Below are 26,407 nucleotides of genomic sequence, written 5' to 3'. Positions count from 1 at the left end.
GGAAGGGTCAGAGCTCTGAAACAGCACAGGACCTCAGACACAGCACAATTACCAGTGAATTAGGATCCCTAGCAGTGGGGCCTGGGGACCCTCTTTTTTAAAGCTCCCTAGGAGGTTTTTAAACACAGCCAGACTGGAGAATCATTGCTGAAGAATGTCAGTGCATGATAAAGCTTTACCTCTCACAAATGGTCAACCTTCTTAGAATACACGGCACTGTAAAGAGAGCACTGCTCACCTTCTGCTCAGGCATTTCCTGGGATGTGATGTCGCTACTCCTGAGGCACCCCATTTCATCTTGAATGACTTGGAAAGTCAGAAAATTGTCTCCTATATTGAATTGATATCTGTCTCCTGATTATGGGAGCCATTGGCTCTAGGTCAACACTCAGAGGATGCACAGAGCAATTCCAATCTCTCTTGCACATGACAATTTAAAGACACCTGTACTGTCCCACTTGTAAGCATCCCTGATCACTTTAACTGTCCCTCTCCGTGACTGGGCTATAGTGTGCATTGTCCTTCATCAAGTGGGGTGACCTGGTTAGGTCAACCCCTCAAGGGGTGGAACAAACTCCTCCCACACCCTCCTTTCAATGAGTTGAGCTAGAGCCCAGCAATGTGCTTTTACATACCTTGGGAGACGGTAAGGGGCAAGTGTTATCTACATTTTACAAAGGAACAGAGATCAGAGTGGTTAAGTGACAGCTGGGTGGAGGCAGTCCCCTTTGGTTTTTCCTCAAGAGTGTTGCTTTCAAACTTCATTTCCCCATTTGCCCTTCTGCTCCTGGAAACTGAGTGTAGGGCCTTGAGTTTGGCCTTGCTAAACCACAAGTCTTTAGATTCAGTTCAGTGTTCCAGCCACTGAGATGTTATGACATCCTCCAGATTTGCATCTGTGCACATTTGATAAGAGTATTGCCAGTGTCTTCCACATGAGTGTCAAGGAAATGTTGAATTGTTGGGAATCGAGGTGAGCTAGAGCCCAGCGATGCGCTCAGAGCATTCTCAGCCCACCCTGTCTCCACTTCTCCCTCCACCTCTTCATCAGTGCTTCCAGGCTTTTGAAGACCTCCCTGAAAGTCTGCGTGTTGATAGGAGAGAGGCCCTGGATGGGGTGGCTGAGACTCCATGCTGAAGTATCCTCCTTTCTCTATCCTGACTGAAGGTTCCTTTGAGCTTTGGCTCTTTAGCCCTTGCAGCTTCTCTGGAGAGAGCCCGGTTGACTGAGTTTGTAGAAAGGGGAGGAAAGTGTCTTCAGGATACCGCCTTGTAGCATACCCAGGTACATGGCTTAGCATCCCTTGCAGCCTCTTTTCTTTCCAGTGCAAGAGAGATGCACCCTGTGCATGACAGTTTGCAGGCTGCAGCACCATGCAGACCTAGGGTCATTGGTGGGGTCGTTGGCACAGGCCCTGACACCTCCATGCCTCACTTGTTGGGAGTGAGTCAGATCTCTCTGTACTGATGAGGAAAGATATTCGTGTTACATTGATAAATCAAAAACTAGAGTCTTAACTGGATGTGTGTTTCATAGTCTGATTTTAATGAAAACACTTGTCTGATATCTATTTGTAGCTATTTACTTGTGGAGGTAACTGTAAAATCTTCGAGAAGGTGACACCTCAAACAACATTTAGAGGGTAAATTTGGAGGGATAAAGGGGGAATTTTCACTACAGCAGCATAGTTTTTTTAATGGGATGGGATTATGGGATGTTGAGCATTTTTATTTTTCAGCATTTTTTTTGATAAAAGGAATAATAAAATTACATTACAAACGAAAAAACAGACTCCAATCTGATAGCTCTTGTCCAGGTTCATAGTCAGCCTGGCTCAGTGCCCAGGCTCAGCAAGCACTTGGCACCTGCTCACGGGATGTATTCATACGGGACATGCTTGGAAACCATCAGCCTCTTCCAATTCTTCCAATCTGTTGGCTTTCCAATCAAAGGAGAGGCAAAGCACTCATAAACACAGGAAACAAAATAATTAACTGAGTTCTGTCTGCCTCGGCCTTCCACTTCATTTGCATAATCAACAATGTTTGCTGCATACCTGCTATTGGGACACAGCTGTGACCTAGGAGATGTGGCCTTTGACATAATGGCAGAGGAGATAGACAATAAGAAATATTCTAGCAGAGGAGACAGACAATAAGAAATAAGTAAACTGATAGCCATTCAAGCACAAAGATCGCAAGTGCCATGAAGAAACAGAACAAAACACTGTAATAGAGAGTTACGGGATGGGGCTACGGCCTAGGAGCTACAAAGAGCCTTGTTCTATGGATCCTAAAGAACTGAAGGAAGCTCGGAGCCCCAGAGCTGCTGTGAGCTGCTGTCTTCCTGAATGTCACTCAGTACAGCTGGACTAGACAAGCCCCCATAATAAATCCCTCGTTCCAGTTTCCTGATTCTGTAGCCTGGAGTAATGATAACACTCATCCCCTAAGCGCCCCTGCAGAAAGGTGTTTGCAGGCATTCCTAGGGAAGGGAGGCTGTGCCTGTGCCTGTGACCCTGTGCTGCCTGCAGGAACCCGAGCGTCTAATCTTGCTCTGGGCTGGTGCAGGAGAGCGTGGAGGGAGAGCAGGAAATCAGATGTCTGTGTTCAGATGAAGTTTCTTGCAGCTAAGGCAGCCAGAGCAGGCCCCAAGGGGATGGCATGTTTTGTGAGGAAAATATTCTCCAAGAACAATGTTTATAAAACTCTGTCTCGGCAATCATCCTGTGTCTGCCAGCTTCTGTCTTGCTTCCGTTCATGTTCGTTCTTTTTCTCTCTGCAGGCCGTGGAGACCAACCTGGCTTCCAAGGACAGCCACTGGGTCTTTGTGAATGAGGTAAGGGCTCTAGAAATGTGATGAGCATGGCCTGGACTGAGCCCCTAGCCCCTTGTAAAGCTCAGCGTGATCCTTTTCGGTTCCATTCTGACTTAGGGGGCTGTCGTGAATCCTGGGGCTCCACCTAGCCCAGGCAAGAACTCAAAGAGTTGAACTTGACCTAGCAGGGTGCTCACCTGGCAGGTGGGAACCAGAGAAAGAATCCTGACCTGGGTCCATGAGGAAGTCAAAAGTCAGAGGGCAGTGGTTGCAGGGATGAGGTGTGCTAGATAAGGTGAGGCAGCCAGTGGGAGCCAGGGGCTGAAGCAATTAGGGCAGGTCATGAATTGGAATGCAGAGGGGGTGGGGCAAAGGAATGAGTAGGAGAGGAAGGCTGAATTTCATGCAAGATGGTAAGGGTGTGCATGAGTGTGAGCAAGAGTGTGTATGCAGGGTGTGCACATGTGTGCGAGAGTGTGAATCCAGGTGTGTGTGTATGTCTGTGTTTATGACGTGAGTGTGTATGTGTGTTTGTGTATGAGTTGTGTGGTGTGTAGGTGTGAGTGTGTGAACATGCATGTTTGTGGATGTGTCTGTGTGAAGGTGTGTGTATATATGTGTGTGGATGTGTTTGAGTGTGTGACAGGTATGTGCATGCATGTGCAAGTCTATGTGTATGTATATGTGTGTCTGTGTGTGTGCATGTATAAATGTATGAGTGTGAATGTGTGTGGTTGTGCATGTACAAATGTGTATGTGTCTTTGTGCATGAATTGAATGTGTTGAGTGTATGTACAGGGGTGTGCATGTGCAAATTTTATGTGTGCATGTGAGTGTATGTATGTATGAGTGTGTGTGCATGAGTGTGTATACGTGAGTTTGTGTGTGTATATGTTTGGGTGTGTATGTATGAAAGTGCATATATCTGTATATGAGTTTGTGTGAATGCTGTGTGAGTTGTATGTGCATGTGTGTTTGTGTGTGCATGTGTGTGTGTAAGTATGTTTGTGTGTGCAACCAGTACGTGTAGGGATAAGTGTACCCATGTAAAGGGAGTAAATAGAAAGTCTCTCCCATGACTGACCATCCCACCAGTTTGGCCCCAGGGAGGAATGGCAACACCAGGGATCATGGTGGCCTGGCCTGCTTTTCATTACTTGTACCCTGTCTGGCCCTGGCCTCCTCCACGCTGCAGGCATTGCATGAGAGTGGCCTGAAATCACACACCCTAGCTTTCCCAAAGAATCCCCTCTGCCCACATGTCCTTTCAGGGGCACTGACCGGGGTGGCCTGTGTGACCTCAGTGTGCTATATTCACTGAAAGCTGACTCAGAATGTGTTCCTGTTGCAAGCTTTCATCATGGCTATGGCCTTCAGCTGTTCCTAATCAGCTGATCAATTTCTAATGGCTTCATTCTGGAAGATGCAGGTTTATTATGTAGGTAATTCATTATTTTATGATGTCTGTTTCCTCATTAGTTCTTTGCTAATATGGCTGAAATAGTCTTGGATGGCTTATATTAATAATTGTGCAGGTAGTATCAGATTGTAACTATTTGCAAAGTCCACTTTTAGTAGATTTTCCTCCATGAATTCACATCGTGTTAGCTCCATGTCCACAGAGGCCAGTTGGGGACGTGCAGTAACTGTCCATTTACTGTGGGGTGCAGGTGGTTGTGCTGGTAATTAGAAGGGACATGACTGCTGCCTCCTGTTTTCAGAGCCTGTGAGAGGCTGCCTTGATCCTTGAGAAGTTTGGATTCTCTGGGGTTTGCTGACTTCTCTGTGGCTCTTCACAGTCCAGTTTTCTTTGTTCCAAAGAAACGGTGCATTCCATGTGCCCCTGAAGTCAAATGTCTGATGCTGGTTTTACTTTTTTGATGAATCCTCCAAATTGGATAGCCAGTGTTTCTCTGTTGCCAGTCTTCAAAAGAATTGCTCTGCTTTTACATTCCTAACCTGTTTTCTTTTCTTTCTCCAAATCCCCACCCACCCTCAGGGGCCCCCTGTCTGTCCCTCTTGACTCAGTCTTCAGGGCTGGAGTTAACTTCAGACTAACCAGTGTGCGGTGCCCCTAGGGCATTCCATACTGGTAGGCACATTGGCATTACTGGGGCAGCTGGAACCCAGGGCTTAGTGTCATCAGGAGGAGTCAGGTATGGGGTATACCTGTTGGAGCCACACTGGAGCGGCTTCTACTGAGAGGATGGCAGTGTCTCACCATGGCCAGCAGTGTACCCTGCGCCAGCCCGGCAGTGCACACGGATGGTGCGAGTATCTCTGAGCTGAGTGTGTCCTCCTCCAAATGTGAGGGGCCTCCAGGGAGCCCCAGCTTCCTCCTTTCTTGGCTTCCTTTTCTATGAGGCAAGGGACAACATCTAATATTTCTTTTTTTATTTTTATTTTTTATTTTTTGAGACTGAAGTCTTGTTCTGTTGCCCAGGCTGGAGTGCAGTGATGCAATCTCAGCTCACTGCAACCTCCGCCTCCCAGGCTCAAGCAATTCTCCTGCCTCAGCCTCCTGAGTAGCTGGGACTACAGGTGTGTGCCAGCTCGCCCAGCTAATTTTTGTATTTTTAGTATGGCAGGGTTTTACCATGTTGGCCAGGCTGGCTTCGAACTCCTGACCTCAAGTGATCTGCCCTCCTCAGCCTCCCAAAGTGCTGGGGTTACAGGCGTGAGCCACCATGCCCAGCCAGCTAATATTTCTTAATCACCTACTATGTGCCAGGCACTTGTCAGTGCATTTGTTACCTTCTTAGTCCTCATCAACGGCCCTGTGTGGTGGTTGTCATCATCCCCATTTTGCAGATGGGAAAACAGAGTCTCCAGAGGTTAAATCACTTGCCCAAGGTCATGTAGCTATTAATGGTGTATCTGGGATCCTATTTGAGGACTGTCTGGCTCCACAATTTTTCCATCAAACAGTAGCTTCACGCACATGGCCTTGGCAAAGATCCCTGACTCACGGTCAGTATCTGATTCAGTGAAGCCAGTCAGTGGGTGTCAGGTATGCATACTGACAGGGAATACTCTTGGGCTGGCCTTTGGTGCCAGCTCAGGGACTTTTTTGAAGTCTTCTATCAGAAGGTAGGGCCTGTTGGAAAGCTTTCACCCAGGCACCCCAGGGTAGCCTCTGGTTAAGGACCGTGGTGTTTTCCAAATTACGTATAGGCTTATCCTTAGGATCCGGCTATACTCAGGACTACTGTTTCTGGTTTCAGCGTGGCCCCAATTGAACACAAAAGTCCTGTTATTCTTATTATAATGTGATATCATTTTAGGCTTTGCTCAATTTTTTTTTTTTTTTTTTTTTTTTTTCGAGACGGAGTCTCGCTGTCGCCCAGGCTGGAGTGGAGTGGCATCATCTCGGCTCACTGCAAGCTCCGCCTCCCGAGTTCACTCCATGCTCCTGCCTCAGCCTCCCGCGTAGCTGGGACTACAGGTGCCGGCCACCTCGCCCGGCTAATTTTTTGTATTTTTAGTAGAGACGGGGTTTCACCATGTTAGCCAGGATGGTCTCGATCTCCTGACCTCGTGATCTGCCCGCCTCGGCCTCCCAAAGTGCTGGGATTACAGGCGTGAGCCACTGCGCCCGGCCTTTGCTCAATTTTTAAGCTATCCAAGTATAGAGCCACAGACAAATGGTTTCCCAACCACCTTCCTGTTTGTCTTATATAATCACTAGAGATAAAATAAGGGGAAAAGAAAGAAAAAAAGAGAGTCAGGGGCAGGCATTTACTGGCTCACTTTCCAACATGCTCCAGAATTCAGCTGCTTCACTGGGTCCTTGTCTTCCCACTTCTTGAAACTGTTCCCCACTTCTCTGGAGGAAGTTCATTTCCTCAAACAAGCTCAGGTCTGTGCCTCCGCGATCACCGCAGGTGTCTTTGGGGCCTCCAGCATGGCCCTCCAGCTGTGCCCCCAACTCCCTCTCATTCCTTACAGGCTCTGCCTTTCAGTTTCCTCCTCTGTATTTGATTTGTTTTATGCATTTTCCTGGATTCAAAATAAACACTTGAGGGCACATGTTTTTATTTGCTTTCTTTACATCTACCCTCTTTTCTTTCTGGTGAGTATTGGTGCTACATATTACAGACCTGGTTTATTTGGAGAAGAAATAATTGGATGCAGAGGAAGCTTTGTGAATGTCAGCCCTACCAACAGTTCCTATAGGTCTCTAGGCACCACTGTGGGGACACTGGAGAGCGGATGTGTTTTTAGATCTGCTAAAAGTATTTAAATAATATTTTTATTGACTGATTAGGTTGCAGATTACCTTAGAGAGGGTAGGGGATTCAAAAGAACTTGTGGAAAACAAAATGAACCATTAGTCAAGTGGCCACTGAACTGTGAGTCCCTTGAGGGCATGGCCAGATTCAGCTCATCACTGAATCCTCAATGCCCTGAGCAAGGAATAGATTCTTCAAAGGTTTGTTTGAAGGCAGGTTGATGTACATAGTGTAGAGCAAATTGCATTGACAAGAATTTCCCTGTCTGCGTCAGAGAAAAGACAAAGGCAACAATTAAGTCCTGAGTTTCAGCGATGGAAAGGACCTCTCTGGGTCATTCATCAGATGTTGCCAAGTTCAAGCCCAGTCAGCCTTGACTCTGGATGAGGTGGGTGGCTTTTGGAGCCTCTGTAGCAGCTGAGGTAAAATGTTTCCTCTCCACACATCCCCCAGCAGATGCCAGGACAGTTGGTGATCCCTGTGGGTCTGGCCTCTCAGGACCTTTTGCAGGGAATTCTCCTATAGAAAAATCAGTATGACTCTCCAGCCTCTTGAAGAACCAAGATTGATGGGGACTTGAAGCACTCTGTTTGTTGCTGGGCAGCTTCCACTGTTACATGAATTCTTCCAGACATTGAACCAAACCACACACTTACTTTGTTGGAAATGGTTTAAGATGCTTAACAGATGATGTGGGTATGCACACATAACCTTTGCACCTGGGTTTTCTCAGAGAGTGAGGCTCTAAGAGGTGATCTGTTGGTCGGCAGGGGCCAGGAGGAGGTGACTTCTAAAAAGGGAGGAGGTATAGTCAGCAGGCCCTTGCCACTTCTTCCCGATTGTCAGTGTATGTCGGTGACTCCACATCTCACGTCCATTCCAGACCTTGCTCTTGAGCTCCAGATCCAGAGATCCAGCTTGACTCGAGATCCTCTTGACTTGGCCACTTGGAAGCTCCATCACCACCTCGAACTCAGCGTGCCTCTTTCCAAACTCACCAACCTCCCCAAACCTGGTTCTCTCTTGGTGCTCCTGATCTCAGAGACCACTGTCCCCATCCTTCTGGCTGGCTCCTCAGACACAGAAAAAACAAAGGCATGATAAAAGAAAAAGGCTGTGATATGAATGCTGAATCACATAGCTTTAAGAAATCTGCCCACATCATCCAGCCCACTGCAGCCCTCTGCAGGATGACCTTGACCCCACATTTGTACCCTTATTTACTTCTTACTATTGTGTTCATATCTCATGGGTCATCCCTGCAAATGGATGAGTGACTTCTTGTTTCTTGCATTTATTTTTCCCTCCTAGCTTTGGGGTTTTGGCAGGGTTTTTCTTTCCACCTGCCATGTCCTTCTGAATCTGTGATTGTCTAGGACTTCCCTTTCTTGCAGGGATCTGCTTAACATTGCCTCTACCAAAAGGACTTCTGTATGTCCCCAGTAGGGTGATTCTTTCACAGCCACACCCCAGTTCTGCTGTGTTGGGGAACTGATGCACATGCTTGATTCCCTGGACAAGCTGATCTCCTTTCTCTGCGGTTCCCTAGAGTTCCTAGCATGAGGGGATGACACACAGAAGAGCTCACTGGGTTAAACGATCTGACTGTATCCTAAGAGATCTCCCATCTGCCACCCAAAGGACAAGGTCATCCCAGTGTTGTGTGGTCTTCTTCAGCACCTTCTGCCTAGATGCTCTCCTGTTCTTGAGTCTCAGGCCCCAGCCCCCATCTTATCACTTACACTAGTTTGTCACCAACAAGTACTCAGTAAGGATCCTTAGGGGTCAGTCCTTGCCCTTAGAGTGGCCTGGGTCAACGGTCCAGGGACATCACTCAACTTTCAAATCTTTCCTATCCTAAAGCACACACCAAGGTAAAACAAATGAAAATAAGATTATGCACCACATATATAACATGGGAGAGGAAGAGCTAATGCTCTAATTGAAGAAAACAAAGAAAAAGACCATGATATGAATGCTGAATCACATAGCTTCAAGAAATTTCTATTTGGGACCCAGAGAAAGAGAGGGAAGGGAAGGATTTTTTTCTTCCTTTTATTTTGAAGATTCCAATTCTGTTGGACTGTTCAATCCTTATACCATTTACCGTCTTCAAATTTAATTTAGTAACACTCAAAAACAATTATTTTGTCATAATCTTTTTACTTGTTTCTTTCCCAGCCTCATTGAGTAATCTTTGAGGACAGGGGGCACATCTTACTGCCTCTATAGCCCCAGCTTAGAACTCTTGAATGAAGACCAGGAGTTGCCATTTATCAGACCTTAGATAGAGCCAGACATTGTTTTTGAGTATCACCTTCATTATGTTTTTTTTATTATTATTACTGAAAAAGTAACAGCTTTGTTGAGGTTTGACATACAATACATATAGTACTTAAGTGTACAAGTTGTTAAATTTGGCATATGTATATACCCAGGAAACCATAACCACAATAGAGGTAGTGAACATATCCGTTACCCCAAAAGTGTCCTCATGGCCCTCAGGAATGCCACCCTCCTGGCCCACTTTCTCCCACTCTCTAGGCAACTACTGATCTGTTTCTGGCTCTACTGATTATTTGTATCTTTGCGTTTTATGTAAGTGGAATTATGGAGTGTGTACTCTTCTGCTTTTGGTGTGGCTTATTTTACTCAATGAAATTATTTTGAGATTCATCTTATGTTGCAATGTGTAGCAATAGTTCTTTCCTTTTTATTGATGAGGAATATTTATTTGTACATGGATATACCACAATATGATTATCTGTTCCTCTGTTGATGGACATTTGGGTTGTTTTAGGTTTTTTGCTATTACAAATAAAGCTTCTATGAACATTTATGTATAAGTCTTTGTATGGACATATACTTTCCTTTTTCTGGGGCTCATAACTACAAGTGGAATTGCCAACCCCTATGGTGGATTTATGTTAATTTTTTAAGGAACTGCCAAGTTGCTGAGAGTTCCAATTGCTTCATATCCTCTTCGGTACTTGGTATGGTCAGGCTTTTTGATTATAGTCACTCTGATGGGTGTGTAATGGTCCTCACTGTGATGTTGATTTTTCATTTCCCCCGTAACTGACAATGCTTCCTAGCATCTTTTCTTGTGCTTATTTGCCATTTAGATCTAGGTATCTTCTTGGCAAAGTATCTGTCTAAACGACTTACCCATTTATAATGGATTTTTTGTTTTCTTATTATTGAGTTCTGAAAATTCTTTTTATATTGGGATAAAAGATTTTTTTTAAATCAGATATGTACTTTGTAAATATTTTCTCCCAGCCTGTGGCTTATCTTTTCAGTCGAGCACTGTCTTTTGAAGAACAGACATTTTAAATTTTTATAAAGTTTAACTTATCAATTTATTCTTTTAAGAATTATGTTTTTAGTGTAGTATCTGAAAACTGCCTGGACTCTTGATTCTATTCCGTTGATCTATTTTTTTTCTATCTTTATGCCAATCCGACATTCTTTTGATTACTATAGCTTTAGCTTTACGATACGATTTGAAATTACATTTTGTTAGGCTTCTTCCTTGTTCTTCATTTTCAAGATTGTTTTGGTTATCTTAGGTCCTTGAAATTTTTGTATACATTTAAAATCAGCTTGTCAGTTTCTAAAAAGAGCTGACTGGGATTTTATTTGGGATTGCAGTGAATCTGTACTCCATTTTTGGGAGAAATGATGTCGTAAAAATAGTGAGTCTTCTCACCCACAAACAAGACATGTCTTCCTAATTATTTAGATTTTCTTTAATTTCTCTCAATGTTTTATCTTTTACAGCGTACAGATCTTTCACACATTTTTGTGAGATTTATCCCTTAGAATTTTATATTGTCAGTGCTACTGAAAATTATACTTTAAAACAAATTTTAATTTCCAATTGTTCATTGGTAGAATATACAAATGCAATTGATTTTTGCATATTGATCTTGTATCCTAGAACTTTGCTAAACCCACTTACTAAAACTAGTGGAGTTTTTCATAGATTCCATTAGATTTTCTTAGAGAAAATATTCTTGACTATCACGTCCTCTGGGAATATGACAGTTTTACCTCTTCCTTTCCATCTGGATACCTTTTATTTCTTTTTTCTGCCTGATTGCACTAATTAGTACCTCCAGTTCAATATTGAATATAAGTGGTGACAGGAGACATCATTTTCATATTCCTGATATTAGAGGGAACACACACAGTTTTTCATCATTACGTATCAGGTTAGCTGTAAGTTGTTTATAGATGTTCTTTATCAGATTGGGGAAGTTCTCTTCCATTCCTAGACTGGTGAGAGTTTTCATCAGGAAATGATAATGGATTTTATCTAATGCTTTTTCTGCATCTATTCAGATGATCATATGGTTTTTCTTTTTGAAGTTTATTAATATGCTGAATTACATTGACTGATTTTCTAACATTAAAGCAATCCAACATCTCTGGGATAAAACCTACTTTTCATATTATATTATCCTTTGTATATATTGTTCTATTTGATTTGTTAAATTTTTGATTAGAATTTTTCTCCTGTGTTCACCAGGTATATTGGTATTTCATTTTTTTTCTTTTGATGGCTTTCTTTAGTTTTGGCATTGGCATAATGCTAGCCTCAAAAGTAAGTTGGGAAGTACTCTCTCTTTTACAGTTTCTGAAAGAGTTCATAAAGAATTATTATTTTTTCCCCTAAATGTTTGTTAGAATTTACCAATGAAGCCATCTGGGCATGGAGTTTTCTTTAGGGGAGTGTTTTAACTACAAATTAAATTTATGTATTAGACATAGAGCTATCTATTTGTTCTCAAGTAAGTTTGGTAATTTGTGTCTTTCCAGAAATTTTTCCATTTCATCTAAGTTGTCAAATTTATAGGTATGGGCCAGGCATGGTGGCTCACCCCTGTAATCCCAGCACTTTGGGAGGCCGAGGCAGGCAAATCACTTGAGGTTGGGTGTTCCAGACCAGCCTGGCTAACATGGCGAAACCCCATCTCTACTAGAAATGCAAAAATTAGCCAGGTGTGGTGGTACACCCCTGTAATCCCAGCTACTTTGGAGACTGAGACATGAGAATCACTTGAACCTGGGAGGTGGAGGTTGCAGTGAGCCGAGATTGTGCCATTGCACTCCAGCCTGGGCAACAGAGTGAGACTCTGTTTCAAAAAAACAAAACAAAACAAACAAACTTATAGGTATGAAGTTCATAATATCCCACTATTATCCTGTTAATATTTGTTGAATCTGTAGACATGTGATTTTTCTCATTTATAATATTCATTACTTGTCTCTTTTCTTTTTCTTGATCAGTCTGATTGGAAGTTTACTGATGTTATTCATTTCAAAGAACCAGTTTTCAGTTTCATTGATTTTCTCTATTGTTTTTCAATTTCCATTTATATTAATTTATTGTTGTTTCTTCAGTATTTTCTTTTTTCGGTTTACTCTGGCTTTAATTTGCTCTTTTTTCCCCTAGTTTCTAGGGAGCAAGCTGAGATCATTGATTTAAGACCTGTCTTTTTCTTTGCTATATTTCCCCTTAATTGATTTAGTGACATCCCACAAATCTTGATATGTTGTGCTTTCATTATTTAGTTCAAAATACTTTCTATATTACTTTTGGATTCCTTCTTTGACCCATGGGTTTTAGGAGTATGTTTTTAGTTTCCAAATATTTGGGGATTTTAAAGAAATCTTTCTGCTATTGATTTCTAATTTAACTCCACTGTGGTGAGAGGATAGAGTTTCTATTATTTGGATCCTTTTAAAATTATTCAGACTGATTTGATAGCCAGTATATTGTCTTTCCTGTTAGATATTTCAAGTATACTTGAAAAGGATCCATTACCTGTTGTTGTGTGGGATGTTTCATAAATGTGAATTAGGTCATTTTAGTTGAGTGTTGATTGTGCCTTCTGTATCCTTTATGATTATTTGGTCTACTTTTTCTATCAATTATTTAGAGAGGAGTATTAAAATATTCATCCTTAATTGTGAGCTTGTTTATTCTCCTTTCAGTTTTACCAGTTATTGCTTAATATATTTGGAAGCTTTATTTCAAGGGCCATAAATGCTTAGGATTTTTATGTTCTGTTGATTTATTAACCCTGTATCATTAGGACTTAAATTAGGATTTATCCCTGGTATTTTTTTCTGCTCTGAAATATACTTTATCTGATATTACTGTAGCCATTCTATATTTATTTTGACTTGTGTTAGCATTTTTTCACTGTCTTACTTTTAATATACCTGTTTCTTTATGTTTAAAGTATATTTCCTGGAGGCAGCACTTATTTAGGTCTTGCTATTTTATCCATTATAACAGTCTTCACCTTTTAATTGAGGAATTTTAGATAATTTATACTGAATGTAATCATCAATATTGTTAGGTTCAAGCCTGTCTTCTTGCCATTTTGTATTTATTTCATTTCCTTTGATTCCTTTTTTCTCTTTTAAAACCTCTTATGGATGAATTGAGAATGTTTTATGATTCTATTTTAACTGTTTTATTGGCTTATAAGCTATAACTCTTTTAAAAAATTTTAGTAGTTGCTTTAGGATTTACAGTATACATCTTTAATTCACCACCATCTACTTTTAAGTGATATTATACTACACCACATATATTTCAGTATAAGTATCTTACAATAGTATCCCTCCATGTTACCCTCCCGGACTCGATGTAATTGTTTTAATAAATGTTACTTTCATATGTGTTATATACACAAAAATACATAGTTATTATGTTTATTTAAACAGTCAGTTATCTTTTAAAGAGATGTAAGTAATAAGAAAATAATCTTCAACACTTTGCTGTTATCATTTCTGGTGCTATTTATTTTTTTGATGCGAAGATCTGTAGTTTGATCTGGTATCATTTCTCTTATGCTTGAAAGACTTCCTTTGACATTTCTTATAATACAGTTCTGCTGGTGGTGAATGCTTGCCGCTTTTGTATGTCTGAAAATGACTTCATTTCACTTTCATTTTTGAAAGATATTTTTACTAGGTACAGAATTTTAGGTTAACAGTATTTCCTTTCAGTACTTAAAAAATGTTGCCTTACTGTCTTCCTCCTCATATTATTACTGATAAGCATCTGATATTTTCCTTACTTTTGTTTTTCTGTGTATAACATGCTCTTTATCTCTGGTTTCTTTTAATGTTTCATCTCTTTCTCTGGTTTTGATAAATTTGATTATCATGTACCTTGGCATGGTTTTCTTCTTGTTTTTATTTTTGTGTGTGTGCCTGCACTTTGTTGAGCTTCTTGGACTTGTGTACTTTTAATTTTCATCAAAACTTTAATCTAGTATTACTGCAAAATGTGAAAAAATCTTTTATATTTTCTAATATTTTTCTCCCTCCATATCCTCTTACTTGAGATTTTGAGTTACGCAGATACTAGGTTTTTGTGAAGTGATCCCACGCGTCACTGATGTTCTTTTCCCCTTATTTTTTCTATTTTATTTTGTGTAATTTTTATTGTTATGTGTTCAGACTCAGTGATATTTTGTTTGTTGATGTCTAATCTGCCAACTATTCTGTCCAGTGTTTTTTTTTAATTTCATACATTGTAATTTTGATTTTTAGAAGTTTGAGTTGAGTCTTTTCTTTAAATCTTCAATGTCTCTACTTATATTTTGAACGTAAAAAAGTAGGTATAATAACTGTTTAAGGTAATTATCTGCTAATTCTAATTCTGTTTTAGTTCTGGGTTAGCACTCTGCTCAGTATTGTCATGGGGGACCCTCCGGAAGTGACCACATTTTCCTCTCTCTGTGCAGTTTTCTTCTCTCTAGTAGTCTTTCCTGCAAACTCTTGCTCTTCCAGTCTCTCGGGTCCATATCCTTAACACATGGAGTCCACTGGGTTCTGCATGCTTCCTCTCCCCACCTGCACTGTGGCATGGAAATTCTCTAAAGGCAGAGATTTAGTTCAGTCATAAAACTCAACTTGTTTCCTGTCTTGAAGGATCGCTATTCTTCATTGCCTATTTTCCAGTGTCTTGCAAACTATTTTTTCATAGGTTTTTCCTAGTCTTTTTGGTTATTTCAGGTCAGAGGGTAAATCCAACCCCTGTTACTCCATCTTGGTTAATTATAGGCATCATCTTTATTATCTTATTTAATTCTCAGAAAACTCCTGGCATTGTGGAGCACATTTTGAATGGGGCTAGACAGATGACCAGATAATTATTACATTTATAATTTGATGAATTTGTTAGATTCTATGTAGAGTAATACAATCATGTAAGGCAAAAAGAGGGAGAAGGAATGGATTCTACTTTACATAGGATGCCCATGGGAAATCTATTTGATGAGGTAACATTTGAACAGGGGCTTGAAGAAGTGAGGAAGTGAGGATGCTGTGCATATATCTGGGGGAAGAGCATTCCAGTTGAAGGAGAGAACAGGTGTGAAGTCTCTGAGTGGGAGTCTGGGGGTAGGCTTTAGGAATGGCACAGAGGCCAGTGTGGCTGGAGCAGAGTGAGTGATGGAGAGAGTGGTGGGAGAGGGGTTAGAGGCATGGCAGGAGGCCAGGGCATGCATAACTTTTCTGGCCTTTGCAAGATACGCTTCTTATTCTGAGTGAAGTTGGAAGCAAGGGGAGGGTTTTGAGCAAAAGATGGGCAATATATAATTTTTGTTTTGAAACTATACCCTGGTAGCTCCCGTAAGACTAAGTGAGGTGGCGAGGAGGGTAGGGATGAAATAAACTATTTATCAGGCTATTGTGATTATCTAGGAAAGGAGGGGTGGTGGTTTGGACTATGGGGTAGAATGGAGGAGGTAAGAAGTAGTTGGATTCTGAATATATTTGGGGTGGGGAGCAGATAAGATTTGCTGTTGGATTGGATGTGGATTATGAGAAAAGAGAAACATCAAGTATGATTCTAGGGTTTTCATTTGTTTGTTTGTTTTTAGCTTCAGGAACTGAAAAGAGAAGACATTTTTTGAGATGAGGAGATTGAATATTTCAGGGGGTAAGATCAGGAATTTGGTTTGAATCTGTTAATTCTGAGATACCTATTAGACCATTACACAGAGATGGTATGTAGACAATAGACATGTGGCTCTATGAGTCTGGAGTTCAGAGGGAGGGTAAAGCTGGTGATATGAATCTGGGAGCCATCTGCATATAGGGGATATTGAACCTCATGTGACTAGATGAGACCACAGAGGGGTTGCATTACTAAAAATGAGAAGAGGCCCAAACCCTGGCACCTCTGGGGCATGCCAAGCCAGAGAAAGGAGGAGAAACTCACCATGGATGCTGACCAGGAGCAGCCTGAGGTGGAGGAGGAGGACAGGTAGGGGGTGGTCCCAGAAGCCAAGTGAAGAAACCATTTCAAAAGGAAGGAGAGGTCAATGATGTCAGGTGATGCTGCCAGGAGGGTGCGTGACCTAGAAGGGGAATGCTGGGAAAGGTGGGGGGACAGAACCCTCAAGAACTCCAACTTCTATTATACCATCCCACAGATAAGAAAACAGTTTGATGTCACATAATTAGTAAGTGGCAGAATCAGGACTTGAGATCTGAGTGACTTCGAATTTAAGAACTCCATACCTGATGCCACACGGCTCCCCCCTTATCTTCCCTCTCACTCCCAGCACTGGTTGAATGCTGAATAAGTTATGGAATCCCAGCAATATCTGAATTTTTCATAACTTAGAAACAATAATATAGTTTGTATTATGGAAAGTCTTACTATGAAACTTTTGTTAATTTATTGCAGTTGTCCCTCCTTATCTGCAGTTTTACTTTTTATGGTTTCAGTCACCCACTGTCAACTGAGGTTCAAAAGTATTAAGTGGAAAATTCCATAAATAAATAATTTATACATTTTCAGTTGCACACTGTTCTGCATAGTGTGATGAAACCTCTCGCTGTCCTGCTTTGTCCCACCCAGGATATGAATCATCCCTTTATCCAGGGTCTCCACACTGTATGTACCACCCACCCATTAGTCACCTACTACTAGGTTATCAGATAGAAGAAACTATAGTATGTATAGGGTTTGGTACTATCTGCAGTTTCAGGCGTCCACTGGGGATCTTGAAATGCATTCCCCGAGGTTAAGAGGGGGCTGCTTGATTAGATTTCTACCCTTTATGTTATTTTGCACATTAGCACCTTATTTTTAAAATCTATTATGGCAAATGTGAAAGAACCTTGCAAAAGCCCACACAAACAAGCTTATGCATGTCCCATGAAGAATACCTGAAGGAAACAAACCCTATTTACTGGAAATGCACTTCTATATGTTAATCACAATAGATCTATTCTTCTTTCTCAGCCCTGAAGGAACCTATGAGATTTAACATTTATGGTTGCAGATATATGAGGTCATCGTTGTTCTGCAGTATCATTCTTTAGCCCTTTGAAAAGCCCTGTGGAGAGGGTGTTTGCAGCTGCACAGATGATGGGTTTTGGGAGCAGGACTGAGGAAGAAGTGACATACCATTGTGCTTTAGATCACAGTCTTTGGGAACACACCATGGATATGATTCTGGCTGCAATACTGACCACTTCTGTGACTGTTTTATTTCCTTCCTTGAGCTGTATTTTCATCATTTACTCAGTAGACTTTGTGATAGTTACCTCCTAGGACAGTCATGAAGATTAAATGAGCTAACATACAGGAAGTGGCCTAGCACAGCATCAGGCAGACAGCAAGCACTCTTAAAAGATAGCTCTTCTTCTTTGGGAGGCTGAGGCAGGCAGATCACGAGGTCAGGAGATCAAGACCATCCTGGCTAACACGGTGAAACCCGGTCTCTACTAAAAATACAAAAACAATTAGCCAGGCGTGGTGGCGGGCACCTGTAGTCCCAGTTACTCGGGAGGCTGAGGCAGGAGAATGGCGTGAACCCGGGAGGCAGAGCTTGCAGTGAGCCGAGATCATGCCACTGCACTCCAACCTGGGCAACAGAGCGAGACTCTATCTCAAAAAAGTAAATAAATAAAATAAAATGAAATAAAATAAATAAATAAAAGATAGCTCTTCTTTGTAACAAGTGACTCACATCCCGTGGGAAAGTTAGCCTTTGTACTTTATAAATAAAAACACACTGACTTGAGGAATTAATTCCTTTTGTTACTTGTTATGAATCCACATCACAGCATTTATAGTTCTGTTCTGGGCCTGCTGTGACCCTAGTTCTTCCCGAAGTCTCATGTGTCCTTTAAGACAGTTCAAATTACTGCCTCCTCCACTTTTTGCAATACTTATTAATGTTTTCTATGGCCTTTGCTTCTTTCCACACTGCATATAACTTACTCTGTGATTCTTCAGTGGTCCTTACCTTTTTCCTTTATGGCCTCTCTCCCTCCCATGATATATAACTCTTGACAAGCTATTGTTCATTCGTCATACATGTACTGAACACCTGTGAAGCACCAGGGATGCTCATAAGAATTTGAAAGATGAGTCCCTCACCCTCAGAGAGCTTAGAGTGTCATGGATGAGAAACATGTGTCCATGGATCACTAAATTACAGCTTAGCCAAGGCTGTGGGAGCCACTCCAGATCCTCTACAGTTCAAGTTCCAACTCCCTGTAGACAAGACAACCTGCCATTGCTGTGGAATCAGACTCCATGTTTTTAGATATGAATCAATTGTTCCCAACAAGTGTATTGCCGTTTTGCAGAGTTTTGACAGAAAAATGCTTGGGAAAGGGTGGGCTGACACTTAGGGAGTTTTAAAAATAGCTTTAATTACCACATGCAGCAAATGTATTTGAAAACTAAAGGTTGGTATCTACCTTTCCGCATTCCTATCCATCTGTCTTCCAGCAAATGGATTCTGGTGGATTCAGATGAACTTGCTGCTTGTGCCAGAAAGGCCCTATTATCTGTGCCTTCTACCCTGTTATTACACCTCCTTCGCCAGGCTGGATAATCATTATGCACCACACAGGAGAAGCAAGCGTGCCTGCATGCACACGTACACACACACATTCACACGTGGCTGCTGCCTTCACACAGCATGGGAAATTACAGGCCCCTGGTGGAGCTCCCCAGGAAGGGTCCTTTCAAAGCTGGAACAGAGAAGCAGAGGCAGGAGATAGTTCAAACTACGAGAACCTCTTTCTGTGAAGTGTCTTAAGGGATGTTTGAGGGTTTACAGAGACCGTAGTCTCAGCTTTCATTCTCTTTCCTACTGCCTCAAACCAGGGGATGCTACATGCACTGAGGCAGCTGTCTCTTAGAGGTGGCTGGAGAATCCCAAATGAATGTTATGCAGTTTTGGAAAGGAAAGTGAGGAGGCAGTTTAATTGCCAGTGATTGGAACTAGGATGCAGTTTCCAGCAGCCCTAGAGGCCAGCTTGTCTGCTGCTGAGGCAATGAGTGGCTGAACCTTCTGGGTACTTTCACGCCTGATACTCCTCTTACTCAAGAATTGCTGAAAAGCCCACTGTTTGAGGCCCATGGGGATCTGAACAAATGCCTCCCCATGTTCAGGTTTCTGCTTGCTGTGGGCATGGCAAAAATAGCAAGCTGAGGGGTTGCCCTCAGAAGCAAGGGAAGTCACATTGCTGAGTGCCTACTGTGTGCCAGGCCCTGCTTTGGATGCTTTATAGATATTATCTTAAAACAAATTAAATTTACCCAATTAAAGGGATGGCAAGAAACTTGATCTCTGTTATAATAGGATTGCTTCCTTTCTGCCCTCCTGAAGGATGTGCAAAGGTTCCTGGGTTTTACACTAACAAGATCAATCATAGAAAGATGTCTGTAGGCTCAGCAGTCCCACTACTGGGTATACATCCACCAGAAATGAAATCAGTGTATCGAAGGAATATCTGCACTCTCATGTGGATTGCAGCACTATTCACACTAGCAAGATATGGAATCAACCTAAGTGTCTTAACAGTAGTTAAATGGATACAGAAAATACACAAAGGAATTCTATTCAGCCTTAAAAAGGAAGGAAATCTTGTTATTGACAACATGGATGAGCCTGGAGAACACTTTGTTAAGTCAAATAAGCTAGGCATAGAAAGACAAATGTGGCATGACCTCACTTACATACTTATGTGTTACAGAATGATGCTTCTGCCAACCATGAACCCTATGTACAACAGCAGTCCCATAAGATTTTAGTGGGGCTGAGAAATTCCTATCACCTAATGACTTTGTAGCCATCCTAATGTCATAGTGCAGTACATTACTCCAATGTTCGTGGTGATGCTGGTATAAACAAACCTACTGTGCTGCCAGTCATGTGAAGTAGAGTACATACAATTAGGTGCAGTCCATAATACTTGAGAATAATAATAGGAGACTATACTATTGGTTTATATATTTGCTATGGTATATTTTTTATTGTTATTTTAGAGTGTACCTCTTCTAGTTACAAAGAAGAAAGTTAACTGTAAAGCAGCCTGAGGCAGATCTTTCAGGAGATATTCCAGAATAAGGCATTGTCATCATAAAAGATGACAGCTCCATGCATGTTATTGCCCCTGAAGACCTTCCAGTGGGACAAGATGTGGAGGTGGAAGACAGCGATGTTGTTGATCCTGACCCTGTGTAGGCCAAAGTGTCTTAGTTTTTAACAAAAAAGTTTTAAAGAAATTTTAAAAATAGAAAAAAGCTTATAGAATAAGTATATAAAGAAAACAATATTTTGTATAGCTATACATTGTGTTTGTGTTGTAAACTAAGTGTTACTATAGGAGTCAAAAAGTTAAAATAGTTAAAAAGTTTATAAAGTAAAAAAGTTACAATAAGTTAAAGTTAATTTATTTTTGAAGAAAGAAAAATTTTAAAAATAAATTTCAGTGTAGCCTACGTGTAGTGTTCATAGCCTCTGTAGTAGTGTACAGTAATGTCCTGAGCCTTCACAGTTACTCACCACTCACCCACTAACTCACCCAGAGCAACTTCCAGTTCTGCAAGCTCCATTCACGGTAAGTGTCCTATACAGTTGTACAATTTTTTATCTTTCATAGCATATTTTTACTATACCTTTTCTATGTCTAGCTGTGTTCAGATACACAAATACCATTGGGTTACAGTTGCCTGCAATAGTCAGTACGGTAACATGCTGTATAGGTTCATAGCCTAAGAACAATAGGCTATGCCATATAGCCTAGGTGCGCAGTTGGCTGTTCCATCTAGGTCTGTGTAAGTACCCTCTATGATGTTCTCACAATGACACAATCATCTAACAACACATTTCTCAGAACATATCCCTGTCATTAAGCAATGTGTGACTGCATGTGGAATCCAAAAAAGTTGAACTCAGAAGCAGAGAGAAGAAGGGTGAGATGCCCTGGGCCAGAGTGACAGTGGGGGTTGGGGATATGGTGGTCCAAGGAATCAAAATTTCAGTTAGAAAGAATTACTAGTTCAGGGGATCTATTGTACAATATGGTTACGATAGCTGACAACAATGCATTGAATACTTGAAGAATGCTAAGAAAGATTTTAAATGTTCTCATCACAAAAAATTGATAATGGATCAATTAATTAGCTTGATTTAACCAATCCACAACGTATACATATATCAAAATATCATGTTGTACATCATAAATATGTAACATTTTATTTGTCACCATCATCATCATCATAAAAAGAAAGACTTCTGTGGGCACTCAATAACATTAACTCCAAGCCACTTTGGGCCTCAGGCATGATGATATGTTTTCCGAGGATGAGAGACCCCATGCCTATGGCCAAGCCTTCCTGAGGGGCCAGTGTATTGGGGATGGGTTAATCCAAGGCTTCTCCTCTGACTCCCTCCCCATCTTCCCTGGAGGTTTCTTGGCTCAGGCCACTTTACCTGTCCCCATTCTCCAAGCCACAGAGAACTTCCCAGCCAACCATTATGACAGTTCGCCTATTTTTTGAAAGAAAATATCTTGGGAGAAAGAAGAGCATAAACTTTCTAGGGCATAAAGTGCTGCTTACCACTGTGTGGGTGTGTCTGGGTGTGTGTATAATGAAGGGGGAGGGGCAGGGATAGAAGCAAAGCAGAGAAAAATTGCTCTAATCCCTTCTGCTCCTTCTGTAATAATAAAATAAAATACAAATTAATATACCAATAAATTATCCTTTCAAACAGCCTTATATACATCATTTATTTTGCCACATTGAGATTTTACTGTTATGTTCAGTTTTGTGTCTCACTGTTTTCAATTAATAATATATCATTAACAATTTATCATGTCAGTAAATAGCATTTGAAATAATATTTAATGACCTTGTAGTATTCTGTCATTGGAGGAATCATAATTTATGCAAATCTTCTCCTTTGTTGGAAACTTAGCTTGGTTAATGCTATTGCAAATTATACTGCAATCAACATCCTTATACCTAGATCTCTTGATGTCTCCTTCTGATGATAATATTACTATTTCAAAGTATGGAAACTCAAAGAGTCTGAACTGCTTTTATCATAGTGCCTGTCTCATCTTACTCTTGCATCTTGTGACATGAATATAATAAATTGTTATTTGTTTTTACCAATATTTTAGATAAAAAGGTGCACTGCATTGTTTAATTTGTATTTCTTTGCTTATTAGCTAAGTCAAACACTTAACATTTCTTGATTGATCATCACGTCTGCTTCTATTTTGTGACATGGTTGCCTATGTCCTTTGCACAGATGTGTTAGTATTATATAGCTTTATCCTTACAACAACCTTATAAGAGAGAGATTATTAAAAATCCAGTAGAGGTGATGAAGTTGAAGTTCAGAAAAGGTCTGAGGTATCACAACAATATAAAAACAAGCTGGAATTTTAAGCTCAGGTTGGTCTGATTTCAAACCCTGTGTTACCTTCATGCAGTACTGCCTTTGAACCAGCCCAGCTCTAACTTAATGGAAGATACATGTTGATTTTTGTCCTTTAAGGGTCAAAATTTCTGCATCAAGCCAAGTAAAACTTCTGATTATTATATTGGGGTAGATCATTTTAATAGCTGAATCAAAACTTAGCTTTGCAACGTAAAGTGACAGAACTTCCTATTAACTAGAAATAGACAGAAAAGCCACAAAACTTCATCTAACAGATGAAATTCTTATCCAATAGAAGAGAATGAATGAACAGATTCAAAGAGCCAGTGGAAGACAATGTAAAGTAGCTTTTATGATTTACTGCAAAGAATCCTGCTTGTTTAAAGTCCTGGCTGTCTTATGTTGAACTTTTCAATGGCCCCACCAAGAAGACTTGCAGTGAGGGACAGGCACTCTCCTCACCCTTGTGGGAGTGACAACATGTCCATGTTCTGTTTTTCCCCCAGAGAGATGTTTCTCACTAAATCCTCTTTCCAATAAGTTTGACTCTTGTGGCCCTTTTATATCCTCCTTGTGGCTGAGCATTTTTGGAGTCAAGAAACTGATTCTCATTTTCCTTGGATCATCTGCATCTGGGTCAGGCACTTCACTATGGAATTTCATATCATTAAGACTATGTGCCTTAAAGAAAATTTTCAATTTAGCTTAATGGTTCAGTTTAATATGAAAAGCCATTTCTTCCACCCAAATATTGGCTGAAGGAAGATGGGTTCTATTAACCATTAGGTTTTTGTCCCTCAGCTCACACCACACAGTACTGGGAGAGATGTGTACCCCAGATGAGAAGCAGTCACAGCCAGGAACCACAAGAACAGGGAAATATGGTGATGGCTTGTGGATGAAATGTGGGCAGACAGCTAATAATAGGGCAGTGGCTTAGAGTCCAAGGTGATAACATATGAGCATGGGTGGGAGGAGATTCTGTGGCATCTGCTCCCACAAGGACTTGGCTTCTCTTCTGATTGAGCTGAGGAGACACTAGAGCATTTTGTATTGAGAAATGATGTGATGTGAATTATGTTTTTGAAGGACCACCGTGACGTCAGTGTTGAAGATATATCATGGGGGTTTGGGTGAGAAGGGGTAGGAAAAAGGAAAAAAGGTGGGGCCTTTATTAGAGATGATGGGACGTGGACCAGGATGGTTCAAGTGGAGGTGGTGAGATGGATTCAGGCTCAGGAGTTTCAAAGGTGGGGCTAACAGGAGCTGCTGAGAGTTGATTAAACTGATGTCAGGGAGGACCAACGGTTAGTGCAAAAACAAGCACCTACAAGTAGCAAGTGTTCAAGGAGATGAAGGTTATAGGTTCTGTGTGGGGTGAGTTATATTTTATATATATATATATATTTTTTTTTTTGGGAAAGAGTCTTAGTTTGTTGCCCAGGCTGTGGTGCAGTGACACGATCTTGGTTCACTGCAACCTCCACCTCTCAGGTTCAAGCGATTCTCCTGCCTCAGCCTCCCAAATAGCTGGGATTACAGGTGCACACCACCATGCTGGGCTAATTTTTGTATTTTTAGTAGAGACGGGGTTTCACCATGCTGGCAAGGCTGGTGTTGAACTCTTGACCTCAAGTAATCTGCCTGTTTCAGCCTCCCAAAGTGCTGGGATTACAGGCGTGAGCCACTGAACCCGGCCAAGTTCTGTTTTATTTGGAGTGCTCTGGATCTGAGCAAAAGTAGTCTGATTCCAATGCCTACATTGCTGTTATTTTACAAACTTTTAAAAGTACAATCGACACTTAAAAAACCTGCACAATCTGATAAGTACGACTTGGAGTTTTGAAATATGCATTTGTAAAACCATCACCACAATCATGATAATGCATCTTTGCATAACCCACAAAAATTTCCTCCTGCCCCATATAATTTCTCCCTCTACCTAATCTCAAGACAACTTCTGATCCGCTTTCTGTCACTGTAGATTACATTTCCTAGAATTTTATATCAATGGAATCATACCTGTATTACACTCTTTTTTGTGGAACTTATTTCACCCAGCATATTGATTTTGAGACACACGCATGTTGTTGTGTATATTGGTGGTTAATTTTTGCATATGATATGAGGTAATGGTTAAGATTAATCTTTATTTTATTTTTTTACATAGTTATTTAATTTTTCCAGCACCAACCATTGAAAATATCCTTTCTACCATGGATCTTTTGTCAAAAATCAATTGCCCTTCAGTATGTATATCTATTCTTGGACTTTCTCTTCTGTTCCATTGACCATTGACTGGTGGAAGGATTGTGTCCCAGCAGTGCCACACTATCTTAATAACTGTGGCATTATAGTTAACTTTGAAATCAAGAGGAGAAAGTTCTGTACCTTGTTCTGTTTTTGAAGCTTTGTTTTCACCTTTCTAGGTTCTTCACATTTTCACAGGTGTGGGACTAGGGTGAGACAAGTGAGGCACTCAGGACACAAAATTTAAGAGGAAGGCACTCTGTGATAGTGCCTTACCCTAGTTGAGGCCCTGCATTTCCATACGCATTTTAGAATTAACTTGTCAGTTTCTAGAAAAATCCTGCTAGAATTTTAATTTCAATTGTGTTGAATTGGCGTCTTAACAATATTGTCTTCTAATTCATGAACAAAGCATACCTTTTCATTTATTTAGGTCTTTCTTAATTATTTTTAGCAATGTTTTACACTGTTAAGTGTGCAGGTCTTGTTAAATTAATCTCCAAATATCTAATAACTTTCATATAATTGTAAATGGTGTTTCTTTTTTCATTTAGATTTGCAATTGTTTGTTACTAGCATGTAGCAATACAACTGGTTTCTGGATATTGACCTTCTGTTCCTAATCTTGCTAAAGTCACTTCTTAGTTCTAGTAGGTTTTTGTTTTAGATTTCCTGGGATTTTTCTATATAGACTATCATGTCATCCATGAATATAGCAAATTATCCTGATTCCTTTCCAGTCTGGATTTCTCTCACTTATTTTTCTAGCCCTGGTGCCCTGACTAGAACCTCCAGCACAATGTTGAGTGGAAGTAACAGTAGCGGGTATCTATGCCTTTTTCCTGCTCTTAGAGGAAAAAATTCAGCCTTTTATCATTAATGATGATGTTAGATGTAGGCCGATTGTTGATATCCTTTATCATGTTGAAGAAGTTTTCTTTTATTCCTAGTTTGCTGAGAGTTTTTAACATAATTGGATCTTGAATTTTGCCAAATATTTTTTGTGCATCTATTGAGATAATCACGTTCTGTCTTTTTTATTCTATTAGGGTGGAGAACTAAATTGATTCATTTTCAAGTGTAAAACCAACCTGCAGTCCTGGGATGAATATTTTTGTCTTTTTTCAAGAAAATGTTGGATTCAAAATTTAAATATTTTAGCTAAAGTATTGGCTAAGACATTTTAAAGAAATTTTAAATCTGTAAATTTTGTATCTATGCCCAGAGATACAAAAATTGGCTTCAGTTTCTTATCTTGTAAACCCTTTGTCTGGTTTTGTTATCAGGGTAGTGATGGCCTCCTGACATGAGTTGCAATATGTTTCCTCCTCTTCAATTTTCTGAAAGTGTTTGTGTAAAATTGGTATTCT

At 40.6% G+C, this 26,407-nt stretch overlaps 1 protein-coding gene across 2 annotated transcripts in view; it reads left to right on the top strand.

Annotated features, from left to right (window-relative positions):
• Positions 1–26,407, top strand: part of GRID1 (glutamate ionotropic receptor delta type subunit 1) — a 783,733-nt gene that overhangs the window by 453,117 nt on the left and 304,209 nt on the right. For both annotated transcript variants that reach the window (XM_030797641.1, XM_003278586.4), the window contains exon 5: positions 2,786–2,839. In XM_030797641.1, coding sequence (XP_030653501.1) covers positions 2,786–2,839 — 54 coding nt within the window. The remainder of the gene's footprint in view (positions 1–2,785; positions 2,840–26,407) is intronic.

Source organism: Nomascus leucogenys, chromosome 18 (assembly GCF_006542625.1).
Source record: "Nomascus leucogenys isolate Asia chromosome 18, Asia_NLE_v1, whole genome shotgun sequence".
Classification (NCBI taxonomy): domain Eukaryota; kingdom Metazoa; phylum Chordata; class Mammalia; order Primates; family Hylobatidae; genus Nomascus; species Nomascus leucogenys.
This window is presented reverse-complemented; position numbering and strand designations above follow the sequence as displayed.